This window comes from Camelus dromedarius, chromosome 10 (assembly GCF_036321535.1).
Source record: "Camelus dromedarius isolate mCamDro1 chromosome 10, mCamDro1.pat, whole genome shotgun sequence".
Classification (NCBI taxonomy): Eukaryota; Metazoa; Chordata; class Mammalia; order Artiodactyla; family Camelidae; genus Camelus; species Camelus dromedarius.
In genome coordinates, this window is record NC_087445.1 from 31604405 (window position 1) to 31624079 (window position 19675).

Below are 19675 nucleotides of genomic sequence, written 5' to 3' on the forward strand. Positions count from 1 at the left end.
CAGCGTTCCGGGCAAAGTCTCACTGTCCTCCCAAGATACCATGCCTTCTGCTGTTTTCTTCTGCCTGGAATGCTTGCCCCACTTCATCTGATTCCTATCTTTTCTTCAAAACTCTATCCCAGTGTCCCCTCCCCATCCGCATTCCTTCAAAGCACTTATCACACAGCACTGCAATATACTCTTCCTTTCTTGAAGGACAGGACTTCTCTTCATATCTTGTGTGCCCATCACAGAGCCTGTGACATTGAAGATGAAAGAATGAATGAACGAACAAATGAGCCTCCTAGGTCCATGCATTCAACATAGGAGGTTCTTTAGAATCCCCACGTGGTTTCGCACTCATTTTTTTCTTTCTTCTTTTTAAACATAAGAAAAGTATACACATTTATTTAATACAAGTTTTACGTGACACTCATAAAGAATGAAGTCCCAAAGAAATAGCAGAACCTACTTGCTTTTACATTAGATTGACAAAGAGAGGCAACTGTAGAGAAGTGACTAAACTATATGAGGGTCACTCTTTTCTTTTTTAAGAAACAAAACCAGGTTACATCATAGTCAAACAGAGCTGTGACCAAGTCTAGTACTGGTTTAGGCAGCAAGCAAGCTCATTCACGGTGGACTCTCTGGGCTTCAGTATGTCAGAGACTGAAGCAGGGATTATTTATCTCTTGCCACTTTTCTCTCTATGACTGTAGCAAGTGTCACACTCATTATGGGAACTTCACTCCTTATGCACACAATGTGTCCCTTCCTTCCTTGGAGAAAAGGCATCGTAGAAATCCAATTAATATAACAAGACCTCTGGCTGCAATAGCTGTGTTCAAACTCAAAAATTTCTTGCTGGTCTTCGGGAAATGATTAATTCATGTGTGCAAGGCTGTTTAGGCCATCTTTCTTGCCTGGTTCCCAAACACGGCTGGAAAAAGAGGAAGGAGGCACTTCTGGAAATGCAGGCAGAGCCCAGTGGTTCCAGATGTTCTAAATGAGGCAAGATGTTCGTCCTCAGCCTGTATGACTTTAAGCTCCAGCGTTAAGTTTTAAATTTATAATCCATCTTGAAACAGCAGTTTTCGTAGAGACAGAACTATATTAAAAAACCACCAAATTTCCGAAAAGCATGCATACTTTTCCCCCATAGCTACTTAATCACAAGCTGTGCCACCAAATGATACGTGCATCTTCAACTCTCAATACTTCTCATCAACAAGGGGGCTTACAGAGAGGGCTAGCAGAAGACCTGGGGTCCATGACCAGAGGGATGGCAGGAACTTCACCCGTCGTAGGGTTAGTCTGTTTTCACGCAGTTAAAAGTGTTTGCTGAATTAAACTGAACCTGTTTCAGGGAAGCACATGGCATGGTTCTTTCCACTGGAGGGTGTGGGATGGCTTCCAAGTACACAGCCACTTATGAGTAAATTCATCCCTTAAAAAAAATGCCTTTCCCAGCCCAAAGGATCCAAGTAAAGTCACCACCTGAAAAGCCTGAATTTGAAAATGGGGTTTTCCAAATACTTGCGATTGCACTCTCTCTGCTCCATCCTCCATTCTTCAGTGTCTCTTCAGGACATTTACATTCATCACTTGGTATGAGTAATAATTGCTTGGTATGTTGGTCTGTCATTCAGATTCCATCTCAACTAGACTGTATCCTGAGAGTTAGAATCCAGTCTTATTTTTCATCTGCCATTTTTTGCAAATAAATGTTTCATTGGCAACATAGCCATGCCCGATCATTTACATATTATCTATTGCAATCCATCTATGACAAGCAGTTGGGCAGCTGGACAGAGACTGTATGGCTCAAAAAGCCTAAAATATTCACTATCTGGCCCTTTGCAAAAAAAGTTTCCAGATCCCTGCTTGAAAGGAAACCTACTCACATATATTCTGTATCTGGCTGTTGTTTAATAAATACTGTTTATATCTACGCCTTGGTTAAAACAGTAGTGGAAAATCTTTGCCCTTAGAGTTGAGATCAAATGATTGTAATTCCAGCTTCTCTATCAGGGGAGTAAGACCGTATCCTGGAAAGATGCTCAGGGACTCTCTCAGAGTGGGAGCCCAGGGGCTATTCCATTCCTGTGCTGGAGGCGCAAGTCATTATAATTAGGTATTAAAGAAAATGTGACCTGAATTTAAACTCACTGGCTGGTAAGATCTGGACCAGGATTTTCCAGAGCTATTTCCCTTGCCATTTCCCTGGCAGTTTGATATAATACAGCTTACAGACCTAAATGTTAATGGCCCAAACATAGATATTCTGCATATGGGACGAGCGTGTCCCTCAGGATGTAAATTATAGGCAGGATTCTGTTAGTGCCTATACTATCTGCCTCTGAAAATGCTTGAGATTATGTCTACTTGTGCCTTCTCTCTTGCTCTTTTTTCTGTTTTAAAGCAAATTCTAGACATTGTCATTTCATAGCTGCACAATTCCATAAGCGTTTAAAAAAGGAACATTTTCTTACATAACTAAATACCATTATCACCACTAACAAAATTATCAACAATTTCTTGATACCATCTAATGGCCAGTCTATACTCAAAGTTTTCCTGATTAATGTGACATCCTCATCATCCTTTTTAAAGAAGAGAGATTCTTCCTTTTTAAAAAATAGCTACAAAATAAGTACTTTTATGTCAGCAGAGGCTTTCATGGCAAAGGTTTTGTTCCTACTTGTTAATTTGGCAAGAGAATTTCCTTCATGCAGGAGCACAGATTATTAGTCTCAGGTCTCAATTTTGCCGTCTCTTCCTCTAACTTACGTATCCTCAGGGCCCTCACTCAACTCCCCCCAGCTTCCAACATGTATTGTCCTTTGTACTAATAAGTGTATAAAATAAGCTATTGATCTGCTGGATTTATAAAGGCTTTCAAAACTTGGAAACTGTTCTTCCTGTGGGTTTTCTACAGCCATCTTCCACTTTACCATCCTGGCTCTGGGCTGGGTGAGGAGGCTAAGGACCACAGCAGGGCTTGGGGGAAGGATCACACACCAGGTAAAGGTGGTACTGAGCTGCAGGGATAGGAGAAGAGATGGGGAGGAGAGGAGTAGTGAGACTACCAGAGGCAAGAGGAGGAGCACAGAGCAGAATCCATCCCACTGTCTTCTAGGGAGAGAGGGAGGGAGGGAGGAAGGAAGGAAGAAAATACAAAACAAAAATAACATGTATTTGCCTTGAAAATGTAAAGAAACATCAGTGAATCACTTCTTTTTCTTTTGTTCCACATCTAGTCATTGTTAGCCATTTGATTTTGATCCCAACTTTAAAAATGTACATAAATTTTATTAAAATTTGGATTGTACACAATATCTTGTGTAATTTGTTTTATCCTCCTACTTTGTATATTAGGAACATTTCCACCTTCACTAAATGTTTTCCAAACAAAAATTTTAATAGTTGCATAGACTCCTAACTTATGGGTATAACACACATTTAGATTGCTTATAATGAATCACCATTATTTTATTTATTTATAGTAATTTGGGGGGAAGGTAATTAGGTTTATTTTATTTATTTATTTTAAATGGAGGTACTGGGGGTTGAATCCAGGACCTCATGCATATTAAGCACTGAGCTATATACTCCCCCTTAATCACCATTATCTTTTTTTAAAGTTACCCTGACCATCCTTGTACCTAAATCTTTGAACATATCTCTGATTATTTCTTTATGATAAATTCATAAAAGTAGAAATAAGTGGAAAGATCAGAACACATTCCAAACTGCCCCCCAGCAAGTTTGTTCCAATTTATACAGTAACTAAAAGCGTATGAATGAGCCTACTTTCCCATAACCTTGCTTAAGTATTATTATTTTTTCTTTTAATCTGACAATTTAAAACATGAATATAGCATCAATGTTACCACCCTACTTTGTTCATGTTCCTTGAATCTTTGACCATTTTATCACTTTATGTCAAAAGAATAGGCAGTGGTTCTGCTCTGTAATTCCTGGTTAACTGAGGGGATTTGGTGAAGGAAAAATGTAGAATGTCCAGACCTGTGCTACACCTTCAAAAAGCAGCTGGGCTATGTGAGTGGAATGTTGAGGGTTGCAAATTATTTTCCCAGGTTATCTGCAAGGCTGAGCTAGCACCCAAAACAGCCAAACTGCAAAAATCTCACACTTATTGACTGCCAAGAGCAGTACATATTTTCAAACATTCAATATTCTATAACTAGTGTATTCATACATGCACTGTTACCTTTTCTTCTAAAACCTGGTGTACTGCATGAGTTTTGGATTTGCTGCCTAATCTTCCATAGCTTCGTCCATAGACATGAGTACTAATCATTAAGTAGTTTATGAAACTTTTGCAAGTGCATGCAAAATACAGTATATATGTAAAACTGTGAACACTCTTCTTGGAAGAGAGTCCAAAGCTTTTATCATGTTCTCAAAGGAGCCTAAGAATAGATTAAGAATTTTTGATATGGAGAAAATTCTATGGGGTTGTAATGGCAATTCCTACATGGGAAAGCAACTATGCAAATAAGTGAAGTGGATGAGGCATTAGGCAATAGGGAGCGGTGGGGACTGTGACATCCTCAAATGCATTTGCTCCAACTAAACACAGTAGCTATTTCTCAGCTCCATACCACTGCTGGTGTATGAGAACATGGGTCCATTGTTTCCTGATCTTAATTATTTTCAGAGGAAGCCAGAAATCTGGATCCTTACATGAAGTCTTCCAAATTTTAAATGCTTACCAGTAATTTAAAGTTAAACAAATAAAACAAATATTACGTGGTACAAACAACTGTCTTGTGATTTGGCCCTCTGGCTGCAGGGCCTAAAAGAAGCCTGGCATTTCAAAACATAATATATAAATAAAAGTAATTAAAAACTCTGTTTAGGTCTATGATAAGCCAAGAATACCAAGACGATTTAAGAACAAGGCTCTCAAGGGACTCTAGTATAAATGGAGTTTGGCCACCACTTCAAAATTTCAGTGGCCAAACTAAAACATAAAAAGAAAAATAGGTAAAAATAAATAAAAGAAAATTTAAAAAAAGAAAAGAAAAAAAAGTTCAACGACTAAATCTGCAGCTCAAGCAATGCAGTTACTGAGTGCAGCGCATCCTGACACCAACTCTCTCTTCCCCCAGCCAATCTCCAGTACTCTACATAGATCAGTCCTAGGACTCTTCAGTGGCAGCGATGGAAAATGTTCTAGAAGAGTACATATCAAGAACCCTAAGTGCATGGTTGTATAAAACAGTGATTTTCAAGCTGGCAACACTAATGACTGCCACATTTTACCTACTGCGAGAATGAGGATAAGTACAGGAAACTATGGAATGCACAGAGACGCTTTCCATACCCAGACAAATGACATTTTTCTAAACCAAATTAATCTCTATCTACATAAGGGAGCTTGTTCTTTAAAGGGGCCCAGTAATGTAATGATCAATAAGGGAAAAGTCATTTCCAAATTCAACTGTATCACAAGTTCAGATTTTAAAATACCAGACTTTTAAAACATGGTGCCAACTCATCATTAAACCTTTCCCACAGCATGTAACTGCTGGTCCCCTGAGCAAATTTCCAGGGCAACTATGGAGCAAGTTCTGGGTTCCGGGCAGGAGTGGACATGAGTGAAGGGGTACAGAGCACTCGGAAGGCTGCTACTGAGAGGGTAGGGGCAGGACGGCTACAGCTGAGAAACAAATGAGTTAACTACTGAAAATATGATCAAAACTGACAACCATATTTTGCCTGAGGACATTGGCTGACATTCTGATGACCAAATACACCTTTCTTTTCTTCCTTGCAAGCAATCATATGGCTGATCAAATGAAGACTTGAGCTGTGGCGGACAGTGCTACAGGCAGAGCAATGCCACTTTGTGAATAATGAAATATTTCACTCAAGCAAATATACACTTTCCAAGTGAGGGGTGTGTGTGTGCGCGCGTGTGCGTGACGTACCAAATGCATGTAGACTTTTTCCATGATAAGAAAAGAACACCTCAGGTGATATGATGGCTCCTTATATAATCATAGAGAATATGAGTTTTCAAGGTACCTGTAATCATGCTGGATATAATTAATGGTAAAATGACGAGTTTCAGCATTCTCATTAGAATCTCTCCAGGAAATGAAAAGTAGAATTTCTCCAGGTTAGAGAGCTTGCTGTATTCTCGAACCAAGACTCCTGTGGCAATCCCTAAGAAAAACAAGGATTGGAAAGAAAAGAAGAGAAACATGATTGAGTTCTTCTGTATACATTTCTGTGGAACACTACCCCCTCCAAATGCAAATTTTAATGTGAAGAAAAACAATTTAGATGATCTCCCACGAGTCTGTAAATGTTAGACTTAAAAAACAAATCACGTTTTAAAAGATAATGAGTAAAAGTATACATTATTCAGTAAATCTGTAAAAAGTATAGTTCATGTGAAAACTTTTTTCTTTTCTTCCCCTTCAATTATATTTATTATGACAAAACATCAAAGAATACTGTGAGAAAGAAAAAATATTTGTCTTAACCCAATATAATTTTTGTTTTTACACACTATTTTTAATCTTTGTCTACCTATAGATAATCTACATATGGTATAGTTTACATATCTGTATTTTTTCTGATATTCATTTTATAATTTTTAATGATACTCTACACAATTTTAATAATTTTAATAGCAACATAAGATTCCACTGGTTTGATAAATTTACCACATTGTTAACTGTGCTCTCCAATGCTTTGCATTCTTTTCAGTTATTTCTAGAGAATGATGTGTTGAAGTTTGTCTGATCAAGAGGCTTTTTAATGACATTTCTCATCCCGAGAACCTTGGATATTGAGGCTTATTGTTATGTGAGTGTAGGGAAATGTTCATTATCAAGAAACATTATATATTCTCCAAAAGCTCGCCTTAATAAGATGTCGATATGAACTCCATCACTTGTGATGAATTTGACAATTTTAAGTATTTCTTCTCTATCCTCTTTCAAATGGTTCTAACAACATCTAGTTGCCCTACTCTGCCCCACCCCTATGCACCCTCACTCCATACTACCTGTTATTAACCAAGAAATTAAATGGACTAGGATGACTCACACATCTTTTTTCCTTTATCAGCCTCTGATGGATGACATCCTATTTGGAAAGAAAATGACCAGAGGGCAGGAAGATTCAAGGAGCATATCCCTGAATATGCTGATTCACACATTCAAATGGTTAGTGAAAATTTTAGTTATTTTGGCACAGTTGAAAACACTAGGGCAAATGAAAAGAGCTGTAATCAATATTAGAGCTTTCATTTAAATTCTAGTATACTTCTCATGCCTACTAGTAGACCAAATAGATGAACTTCATAAGATACATTTGTGTAATAACCTCATCTTCAGCTTATTTTTATTTTTCTACTTATTCTACCTTTGCCTTTATCTCTTTATACATTACTGAATGTATTTCTGATCATTCTAAATTATTTTTGGAACAAACACAAACACGTAGACATCTGTCAAATCATAGCTAAGACAAGAAAGACCCCCTCCCTATTATCAATCCTATTTGGTTCATATTTCAAAACCTCATCTGAGAGACTCCTGAATGGTTAAGAACACCAATGATTCAAAATGTTCTAAGTGAATTTAAAAAGCATGTTGTGCTCTCTTTGACTTAATAAACTGCCTATGTTCAGCTGTTCTATATGGAACTATATTATGCTGTAAGGAGACTTTGTAATGGTCAATGCTTCAAACAAACAGAAAAAAACCAAACAGACATTCTCTCTCATACTACTTAGGCTGCTTCAAGTAAATTTTTGATTTGTACAAAAAAGAAAGGTCTGTACATAAAAATAAAGGAGATGTGTCTGTGGTTCAAAACCAGCCACAAAAGCACTCTGTTGAGTAGCAAAAGAACACATATGGTTTATATTACTAACGATTAACTGTGCCTCTAATCATCTCTACCCCAAGTGAATGCAGGTGGTTAGAAAGAAATGTACTTGCTATTTTTCAGCCGTTAGCCAGATATGGGTGTTTAGGGGAGAGAAGAGTCACCACAGGAGTCATCTGAAAGCAACCAAAGGTGACAAGCACCATGAATAGGTTACTATATTTAGTAATGAATGCTTTCCATCAAGCTTGTTCTTGAAGTTGAGTATTATAAATTATACTGATTCTTTTTTTAATTGAAAAGAAGAAGAATATAAATACCAAGCAAGACCGGGAAAAGCAGTTGGGAGATTCACTCTGGGCCAGAGATGTCATCCTAGGACCCTCAAGAACAAGAAGTGGCTGGTGTTACACTTGTAAATGAATGTGCTTTACCATGGTCTCAAACAAGTTTGTAAAAATGAGATGCAGGATAAGAAAAATCACTGGAGGATTTTCCAGGTTCCAAGATGAGGTCAGGATTTCACAGGGCACAGTCTTTCCCTATCCTTTTCTAGAGTCAGAACCTTATACTGGATTAAGGAGCATGGAGAGGTCTTGATAGGCAAAGGCTGCTGGGAATAAGTGCCAGCACAGGTCAGACACACATGGTAGGGCCACTCCCAGAACCAGAGAAGATGAAGATCATGAACCTCTCTGGATGGTACAGCTTTACAGAGACCCGCAGCAGAGCCAACAAGTAAGCCTACGGGTCAAATTGTTCCCTAGACCTCTGTAGCCCCCCCTTAATTACCAGGAACTCATTCTTGGGCTGCCTTCACCCACCCATGCAGGAAGATCCCAAGCAGGTACTGAGGCAGCATGGGAAGAATACAGTGTTAGAAGAGCAGGCTCTAGTTCTGGTTCCACCACTTACAAGGCGCATAACCTGAGCCATGACTTTAACTTCTCCCATTGTCAAGAGGTGGGATTGGAGATGAGGCAAAAGGTCCCTTCTATGCTGTGATCATCTCTGAGCCTTGGTGTCCTCAGCTTTAAAATGGGACCATAAAACCAGCTCATTAGCTCCTAGAGAAGTGGCCACGCTTTCTCCAGTTTTTATGCAAAATGTAAGCATGTTGGTAAATCAGGGAAGGGAAAAACTAGGGAGAAACAAGACCTCAGCTACAGATTTATTCTCTAAGTTCATGTTCAAAAACTTAAGTTTAAAAGAGAAGACACACACAATGTCATCTCTTCATGTTCATATTGTCTCAAACAGCACCTGTGAGTCTAGCAGCCCTATTTTGGAGGTAACGGGGTAATTTTTTTTTACTAAGTTTATAGAAAGTTATTGTTCATGAAGTAATTCTGGAAATCAAAATAAAAGAAAGAAGTCATACACAGTTAACTATACTAACCTAGCCACTCCTTTCCCCTTGCCATTTTCCAGATCCTACCCAGTCTTTGTTCTTATGTATGTGGGTTTTTTTTTTAATAGTTACAAAAATTAATCCAGGGATAAGTAGCTGAATTGCATTTGATTCAGATTTATGAAAACAGAATTGCTCCTTTTTTAGGTTATTTGCAGAAAGGAGATTAAAGTCTTCTGTGGTTTTTAATCAAAGCCCCAGAATAGTACACAGATTGAGTCTATCTTGATTAAATAAGAATTATTGGCAAAGGAAAAAATAGTTTTAATCATCACTGAAATAGTTATCTATCCATGCCATCATGCTATGCACTATTTTAAACACTAGATTAAGCCCCTCAGGAGCCAATCTAAGATGAACACTGACAACCAAAAAATAAAAAGTATGGAATGAATAAGTTATTAACAAATGACTATGTGCATCTACTGAATAGATGGGAAGCTGGTTCCTCTATCTCATCCTTCCACTGAAATACATCTGTCTCTTTTTCTCATCTTTTTCCTTTGAAGCTGAGTAGCTCCACCAATGCAAGCTCCTTACATGAACTTTGGCTCAAAAAACAGATGCCTCTGTATCTGTAAAGATTTTATTTTTAAGCCCTTAGAAATATATTTACTGCACAAGCAATATTGTAACAGCTCTAATGGAAATAGTGCAAAAATTCACACACTGTCTCATCAACTCAAATATATGCAATTTCCAATTGTACATTGTTAGTATATAGAAATAAATGCTTTTGTGTGTGTGTTAATTTTGTATCTTACAACCTTGCTAAATCACTTACTAGTTTGGGGAATTATTTTGTACAGTCCTATGTAGAAAATGATGAATAAGGACATCTGTGAATAGGGACAGTTTTATTTCTCTCCAATCTATGTTCTTTATTTTTCTTGCCATACTGCACTGACTCAGGCTTCTAGTGAGATACTGACTAGAAGTGCTAAGAGTGGACATCCTCATTTTAAGGAGAAAGTATTCAGGCTTTCATCACTAAATATGATGCTAGTGGTAGGTTGGGTTTTTGTTTTTGTTTTTGTTTTTTAAGAATTCTTAAAGAGTTTGAAGCAAAAATTCAATTGTGGTCCATGCTTAATTTTCTTTTCCCTCTCTCAGCCTTTAAAGCAGCTTATGGCTAAATTTAATTATTTTCCAAGTATGTGGTTATTATCTAAACTTCTTCAAATGTTTCTGTAATGCTATGAATTCAATAAAACTTAGCTATGAGTATATACTGAGTGCATTCAGGAAATAGCTAAGGGGCATAACAGATAAAAGGCAAAACATTCATTGTAACTGCCAGTCAATATCCACTGTACCTGCTGTTAACAGCATACCTCCCAACTCTCAAACTGTTTCGGGTGGAGATGAAGCTGTAACTAGTTCAGAAGTTGGGGGAAGAGGATGGGATGAAGGAGTGACTTTGGACTGGTCCATCAGATAACCACATTCCCTCAGATCCAAGAGAGATTATGGAATGGTTATAGGACCCAATTATGACTGCCTGAAACTCAGGCTAAGGCTGCAGAGTCTTGTTTGAACAGATAGAAACTTTCTCTTTTCTGCTGGGTGTAAAGCAGGTAAATGGAAACCTTGAGCTGTGCTAGCAGCTATCTCGCGGCCAATGAGAATGTCTTGACTGAGAATAGAAACAAGACAAAAGTGCAGGCACTATACGTAAAGAGAGAACAGGACGGAAGGATACCGTTTGAACCCCTGAATCCAGCTGTACCTGAAACCAGTTAGTATTTCGGAGCTCTTAAGTTATCTGAGCCATAAATTCTATGCCTCATCCCCCACCTTTCTGCCTTAAGCCTGTTTAATCGGGATTTTCTGTCAAACCTCCAATTAGAGTTCTAAAATAATGAGGGGAGAGAGAAGGTGTCACTAATATTTTGGGTGCCTCCTCCATCAACCACACTTGCCCTCTTTGCATGGAAGGCTGGCTGATGTGAGGACAGGGCCTTCTGGTCACGGGGGCCAGCGGAATGGGTCCATGGCACAGAGCAAGGTGGGAGAGCGGTCATGCTGGTACATAGTTACAGAGGTTGCAGGAGTCATTATACCATTTACTTCTTATAATGCCAATAAGCAGAGACCACCAGTGTTACCAGGCATCATCAGACTAACTTCTCTGCAGTCATTCAGACAGTGTCTCTTGTCGACACTTCTTTTTGGTAACTATGTCCTGAGAAAACCTATTAGCATGGCGCTTAATGCCATAGACTCTGTGCTAGTTACACTCCCTTTGCCCTTTAAATTTATCTCCTATCCTTCTTTGCCCTGCATTGTGTCCTGGGAGACTGATCTCTACCAACTGTGTAACCCGTGGTTGCTTGCCCTCCTTGCTTAGCAGGGTTTAGCCAAGGAGAGGCACTACCTGAGAATCTTAAGACAGAGAGACAGGTCAGGGTGCTTGCTGTCCTCATTCCCACCCTGTCTCGCCACGGTTCTGGTAGTGTTATATTCTTCTGTGGCCAGACAGGTCCTGTCGTGTGGCCCCTCTGCACAGCTCCAGCCCCTCCTGGACTGTGATAACACTGTTCTCCCTCCCCTTGTCCATTCAGGCATAGAGGAGCTGACAGTTTCCCAGTTATTAGCCCTGGGTGCCTCACCATCCATTGGTGGTTCCCTTAACCCCAACTAACTCTGTAAACAGTCCCTTGATTACATTCTGTTCAGTTAACCACTTTAGAGTGAGTGGATCATGGGTTTCCTGCCAGGCCCCTAACTGGTACAGGCCCTCACATCCTCATCATCATTGATCCCATCATATCTAGTCAAAGCAAACTCCTTGCTATTTCTTAAAGATGCTCCTTGCTTTTGTGTCCTTGTTCACACAGATCCCCCTCCTAGGAAAATCTTTTCACTACTGTTGCCTAGTGAACTCCTACTTACCCCTCAAAATGTAAAGTGTTACCTCGTCTAGAAAGCCTTTCCCAGGGTCTCTTCCCAGGTAGAATGAGTCTCTTCTCTGGACCCCGCAGAGCTTCATGTGCATCTATGACCTCCTCTAATGGACCTCTGTCTCTTCTCCACTCCCCATCTCTAGTTCCTGCGGCATAAGCACTGCATGCTACTTCTGTACCACACAATGTCCCAAGCACCGGGCCTGACACTCCACAGGTGTTTGATCAGTACCTGCTGCATTGACCAGAACCAGGAATGTATTACAACTGCTATTTAACGCAACTGCCCAAGATGTCACTGCATTGTTGACTCTTTACTCATCAAACCTGATTACAAAAGGCAGGAGGAAGTAGCTGAGAGAGGGTGTCATTAGCAGAGTGTGAAAACTAGGCCACAGGAATGTGGGTACAAGTTCTGCCACATTGTTCCAGGGCCATCAAATCAAGTATGGCCTCTTTGTAGTTGACAGTGGCTACAGTACTGCACCCCTGAGAAGCCAGGTGCCTGGTTCCTATACTGTGGGACTTCTTCCAGGCTTCTGGGGCCCCTGCAGTCCAAAGACCCCTTAGGTTCAAGTGGGAATAATGCTGCTTATAGGACCAGCCCACAGGAATCCAGTCTCTACAGGAAGCATTCAACTGGCTGAGAAGCCCAGCTCATGAGTGACTCTTTCAATCAGGGAACAGCCAGACTCTTGCTCTCCCGCTGAGCTGTGTCAGTCCCACATCTGTGTGTTTGGGTTATTTCCTGAGATAGCTATCTATGACCTGACTTGTGGGTTCTAAAATCTCCCATTTTCTACCTGTTGGATTTTTAAAATTCTATTTCTTTTTTTCCCTCTTAAAATGGTTCCTATCTGCTAAATTCATGGGTGATTTCACCCATCAGCTTGTTTTATACATTACTGTGAAAGATCTTCCTCTACCTTGTGATCACACTCCACTCTTTCCCCTCCTTGGTCTCCAAGTCCTGAAGGAATGACAAGCCTCCTCACTCAGACTTCAACAGTTTGGAGAGGCCCTGGAACACTTTACCTGAAGGACACACCTTTTCCTCAGGTTTAACACCAGATTAACTGGGAACATTACCTGTTTGCAATAACCAGTTTGACAACTCCCATAAACACCTTCCTGGTTCATTATACACTCTTAGGAAGGTTTCTTTCCATCTGTAAAAGACTACCCCACAGCGAGTTTTAGGAACAATTTGAGAGCAGGGAAACAGATGGATGTCTAGGAGAAAGAAGGCAGCCAGTCATCCTGGCATTTCTATACCTGTCACAAGCCAGGAATTCCCAGCTTGATGAACCCTGCACCCAGAATGCTAAGACTGAGTAGCTGGGACTCCCCAACTTCCTCAGCCCATCCTCACCTCTGCTTCAAAAACTTTTGTCACCCTGAACTCTATTCTTGCCATGCTGCCTGCCTATCAACTATTTACCCCTCTCTCCTAACTTCTGTGGAGCTGAAACTCCAACTCCTCCTTCCCTGCTCCCAGAAGGATGGCAGAAATATTTACTTTTATCTTCAAATGAGTTAAGATGTATTTGAAGAATTTTACAGTATTTCTTAAATTAAAATGAAAGTGGTCCCAAATGCTGAAAGTTTGGGTCAGGAATCTGTCTCTAAATACTTCAGATGCTTGTCTTAATCCTCACTGGAAGAAAAAAGGCAAAGACAGGCCTGCTTGTTTATCATTTCTGAAAGGAAAGAATACTCATGTATAGAGTATTAAACATGCCATATAGCCACAAAAAGGGGCCCAATGCCTTTTCACAGGGAATGAGAGTAGAGCCCCAGAAAACACACAGAGATAACATTATATACCAGTGTCTTCAAGGAATAACATGATCAGGACCTAAGTTTTGCTACTTGCATGTCCTACTTTTTTTGTTTCTGGGAAACAACAATAAACACTTATAAGACATTATAGTTTTATAAAGTACCTCCACATGTATCAGTTCATTTGATAACAACAATAGATTAGATTTAAGGTCTATAAATGACTATAAACGCATTTAAGATGACTACCAGAGACCAAAAAAAAAAAAAAAAATCAAACATGGTGAATATAATCTTTTCACAGTAATGCTTGAGGATTTTGTTTCCTCTTGGGATCTTGGAATGTTTTATGTTTGTGAGACCTTCAGTTTCCTCTCTCAGTACTGCCCTCATGAACAGATGTTCTGGGGCATGGGATGGTGGGGAGGGTGTAAAAGGGGAGCGAGAGAGAGATAGTATCTAAGCAAAAAGTCAAAGCTGCAAACCCCACTCACTGAAATCTAGCTACATTTCCCCCTAGAGCACAGAGCCCTGAGCAGGATTCACAAAGCCCATGAAAATCTCAGCACCTCAGGTAACTTCAGGATCTAGATCTTAGATTCAATAAATCCATTCTTCTATGTTTATGGTTGAGGTTAATAAAGCAACCAAAATTTAACCAATCATTTCTACTTAAACAATGGTAGCTGTAAACTTCTAATTCTTTTTTTCAAAATAAACAAGCTAGTTAGAGATTACTAGAAAATACTAATAATCAATGCAGGTGGTAAACCAGTCACAGAGGGGATCTGGACATGTTTCTCAGGGTCTGTCGGTCCTGAGTTGGCAACAAGATCTCAACCTCTGCTACGCTGTGAACCCCAGAATCTCCCTTATGTGATGAAACCTCAGGAAAATCTCCTGGTGTAGGAAAAAAATCAATGAAAAGGAAGCAGAAATGGACCTTTATATCTCTGGGTTGACAATTAACTTTTGTTAATTAAAAAGTAAAAACCCATCTTCAGGCTCTTTAATGACCAAGTCTAGTGTTTATCCAAGCAGTTAAAGCTCAAGGTCTACTAGAACACACAGCACAGACAGGCTAATTAATTTCTTATCACAGAAATAATCTCCAGACAGGGACAGAAATGGGCAGAATTTGGACAAGGATGTGAAAGGATGCATGGAGGTGGAAAATCTAGAAATAAATTCACTAAAAGACATAGGAGTTGCTAAATACCACATTTAAAAATTCTGTGCTAAATACCACACTCTACCATCCAAGCATTATTCACCTTCATGCCATGGCCCAGCGTTGGGAAGCTAGGTGGATCTTCCAGTCTCTAGAATTCTGTCCAATTTCAGTGTTGTATGGAACTATTAGTACAATCAGTCCAAAGAATTCTCTGGAGATCAGGCTAGTTCTGGTGCTGGTTTCCTGATAAAGTCAGATCTTCCTCAGGGTCTAGTCTAGTCTGAGAACTTCAGGGCCATGCTGAGCGCACACTAAAATGGCCTCAGAACTGTTAGTGACCAGGTTTGCTCTTCTGGGATTTCCAAACTAGGAGGAAAGTATAATTCAGGTGTCTCGGGACTGGATAAGAGTTCCCCTGGATCTTCACTCAAAAACCCATATGAATGAGAAGGTAACTAGGGGATCAATGGGATAGTCTCTTCTTCAATGAAAGAGGTTCTGTAATCAGTCAAAAATATTTGGGGGCATCTCCTATGAAGTAGGTGCAGTGTGAGATGCTACAAGGGTGACAGACCCATACAAGACGGCATTTTTTATTCTCAAAAAACTGAGACAAAAAAGAGAAGTACAATTCTGAAATTGGACATAAGACAAAGACTCCTGTACTGTATCATCATCTCTACCTGGGGTTGTCTTCTTTTCAATCCTCAAGCCCACAAATCCTACCACAGCTGCTCAAGGCCATTCCTCCTTCAATTCCCAATTTCGCGTCTTTCTTGATACCCTCTCTTCTTCGAAGGCCCAAGGCACGTTGTAGCTTTCCTGCAACATTTACAACGCTTGGGCTTATTTAGTGGTTTCCGTGCACACACTGCCTCTCACAGACTAAGACAAGACACAGACTTCAACTGTGCAGCTCTTGCCAGTAACCCCGATACTTGTTCGATTTAAATTGGTTGTTAAACAAATAGATTTTCCCGGAAATGGACAATACTTTTCATCTTTCATGACAGTTCCCTTTGATTAACAGTGGTTGCCTTTAGGACAGTTTTGAGGATTCTGAGGCTATAACAAACCTCTGGGGTAAAATGTGCTGTCATCAGTTAGTGATGTCTGCCACAGGGCAGGGCTGGGAGTAGTGGTTCAAATGCAGTATAATTTGGGAATATAAATTAAGGGTCATAAGAGCACAGAGAAGGGAAATCACCTCCAAATGGCAGTCAGAGGAGGCTATATGATAAAATTAGATCCATCATCAAGGATGCGTACGATAACAGTGGGTGAAACACAGGAGCAAAAGCTGTGGGGCAGGAGTACAACACACTCTGGGAAAGCAATTCTTGGACAAGCACCACTAGAGTAAGTTCAAATGGAAAGTTTATGTGGGAGATGAATGGAAGAAAAGACTAAACACTGTGGAATGCCCCCAGTTAAGGGACAGGATAAAGAAAAGCCAACAGACAGACAAGTAATGGAGCAAGGAAGATACTAAGCTTTATTTAGCTACTGTACAGGAGTGAAGTCTGCAAGAATGCTCTCAACTAGCAATTAGGTGCAGCAAGGTTTGCTAGGAAGTAGCCGTGCTTAATGGTTAATAACCTCAGTTTTGGAGTCAGGCAGTCCTGGGTGCAAATCCCAGCTCTGACTGTAACCCCAGTCACAAAGTTTCAGTCTTCTTATCTGTAAAATAAGTAAACTTCTTACCTCACTGTGCTGAGGGTCAAGTGGGAAAATAATGTGCATAAAAGTCGTAACAAGCCGTCAGTAAATATTAGCTATTAGGCTTGGTTAACCACAAGAAAAAGAAAATTTCAAAGGAGAAAATGTGTCTCCCTCACTGCCTCATGCTTTGGGGAGTACTATATGAAACCTGTGAAGTGCTTAAGCGGCTCAGAAAACAATTAAGTACATAAAATAGCCACAGAAATGGAACAGAATCAGTTTATTTTCCAGTAATTGGAAGATGCTTAGAAATCAGGCTTTCTGTGGTTAGGCATTTCTGGTGATGGTGCTTTTTTTTAGACTTAATTCTTTACGGAATTATAGGTAACCAGATAACTCTCAAGCAACAGAACAGTGAAAGAAAAATAATTTATTTTTTTTGAGCATTCTCATCTAAGGGTTTCCTCCTTAGTTGAGTAAGGGTAGTTTTAACCCCAAGAGCACCGGGCCCAAATCGTTGTCTTAGGGCAGCCATAAGAATAAACACTCAATGCAGACCCTCGCTGAGACCATTTCTGGACAAAGTTCCAATTCCAAAGGCCATCACTTTGCTTCAATAATGCAGACCTAGCAGAGTCACATGATGCTCGGATCAGGACCCTTCCTGGACACACTGGAGATCTGCTGTGACCACTGTCCTGCCTGTGGACACAATTAGGGACTAAGTGACCAAGAAGGGCCCTGAGAACAAAGACCTTAGCCTGAGTGGGGAGGGACTGGTCTCCTCTGTGCTGGTTCTGGGTCTCGTGGTAGAGAACGAAGCACAATGCCCTGCCTGTGCTGGGGGAGTGGGGACCACTGCCCAGGGCTCACACAGCTGGGGCTGGGCCTGGGAGAGGAATCACCGAGGACACACAGCATGAAGTGTCTGTGAGATGGGACAAGGTCTGTCCATCCCGGAAAGCACAGGAGTATTTGCTGGAAAGGAAATATTCTACCTCTGGTAATGGAACAGGCAGTCAGCAGATATTTTTCAAACGTAGGGTAGTAACATTTCTGGCAACGAGTGAGTCATCGAAACACCTCCTTTCCATTAACAGAGGTGTTACTGTGGAGTGTACTAATTACAACAGAGCACTCTTTGTTGCAGTGTAGAGCTGTCTCCTCAGCAAGTATAATGAATTAGCTCCTTCTAAATCTATTCGTCGTGCTCAACTATAGCTCCAGAGTGAATTATTGGCTTAATAGTAACTGTCTCCAATATTGTGTTCTATTAAATGTATGTTTAACATTCAAAATAGGGAAGGCCACTGAAAACACTTGCTACTTTAACAGACACTGCTGCAGGGGAGTTTAAGTGGGCCACTCAATGTCATCTCAAATGAGTTCATTTTCCTTCGAGAGTGCTCTAGACCCCACAGTATACGTGACCCCACATGTCCAGAGACATAAACACGGGGGGGATCCGCAGTTCTCAGGCGAACAGAGCTCCCTGGCACCAGGCCAGCGTGTCACAGACTCCCTGCAGGACGGCTATTTTCAGTCTCAGCTCTGTTAAAGGTAATCACAATTTCTCACAAGTAATTAATGTGGAAAGCTTTCTCTCTTTAGAAGTGAGTGCTCACATGAGCATGCCTATGCTCTCCAAGAGTTAATTCCATCCTATTTATTTATACCTTGTCTGACCAACCCAGGGTTTTTAACCCATCAGAACTACTATAAGGAACTCCACTAAGTACAAATTTGGCACATAATTTTCTACATCTTGTGTCTTCATTTGAAGCTTCCTTTATTTCTTATTCTTGCTGCTCAAATTTTTGACAGATGGGTAAGCTTGATCAACCAAAAATCAGAGTATTTTCAGTGATTCCCCCACTGTGGTGGGTTTTGATTTGGTTTCAAAAATGAAAGCATCAAGCACTCAAAGTCCAAAACTGTTTCCCTAATTCTTCAATATGTGAAACTGGGGCCAACTCAGCTAAAGGATCTTTTTTCTAAGGTACTTAATTAAGCAGATATATGCAAGATACACACACACACACACACACACAGATAGAAACGTAAGTGTATTAGACCTTGTACTACTGCTGTAATAAATAATCAAAGGCTGACATAGAACATTATCCTGGTAACAGTCCCACCCACAATTTACATTATTATACCCCAAGTCACAGATATAGAATGACTGATTCAACATTAAGGTCATTTTATCCTCCAATAATGACCATTAGTTCCCTATGGAAGAGTTCCTCTGGCTTGTAGCAATAAACTGAGGAATGACTATACAATTATAGAGCTAAGGGACCTTAAACCTAGAAAAAACTTGAGAGAGTTTCTGACCCAGGGTGAACAAGTATGTAGCACACATGCCACAATTTCCTGATCTTAAGCCCTTGGCAGACATCAGTAATCAATTTCTGAACTTCTGTTTCCAATTCTTTCTCAACAAATATCACATCAGACAGTCCACTGCCTATAAAGGGAGTTGGCACATGAATGAAATCTCTTTGTTCTTCCAGCTAATCCAAACCTCACTTCCCTTTGATTAGAAACAAAGATCCAGAGAGTCTAAGTATCAGATATACTTTATTTTTTTTGAGTAAAGGTAGATTTATTTAGAGATACATACTGCATAGAGTGTAAGGCAAGGAAAGAGGTGTGGGAGTTGGGTGCTCAGATTAAAGTAAAAGTAGGTACACACCCCACAGACAGAAGGGGAGGGAGCTAAAAAGGGCAGCCAGGCGAGGTGTTGCCAGAGGTGTTGCCAGTTTTCATGGTCTCGGTAGCTTCACAAGCCTACAGGTGGGACCATTCTAACCACCCTGGGGAAAGGGCTGGGATTCCCAGGAATTGGGCCACCACCCACTCTTTGACCTTCTGTAGTTA

The 19675-nt window shown here is 40.3% G+C and overlaps 1 protein-coding gene across 2 annotated transcripts in view; it reads right to left on the minus strand.

Annotated features, from left to right (window-relative positions):
* The window catches only part of SLC1A1 (solute carrier family 1 member 1), a 60149-nt gene that overhangs the window by 33547 nt on the left and 6927 nt on the right, over window positions 1–19675 (minus strand). For both annotated transcript variants that reach the window (XM_031449779.2, XM_010995231.3), the window contains exon 2: window positions 6037–6177. In XM_031449779.2, the coding sequence (XP_031305639.2) occupies window positions 6037–6177 (141 nt within the window). The remainder of the gene's footprint in view (window positions 1–6036; window positions 6178–19675) is intronic.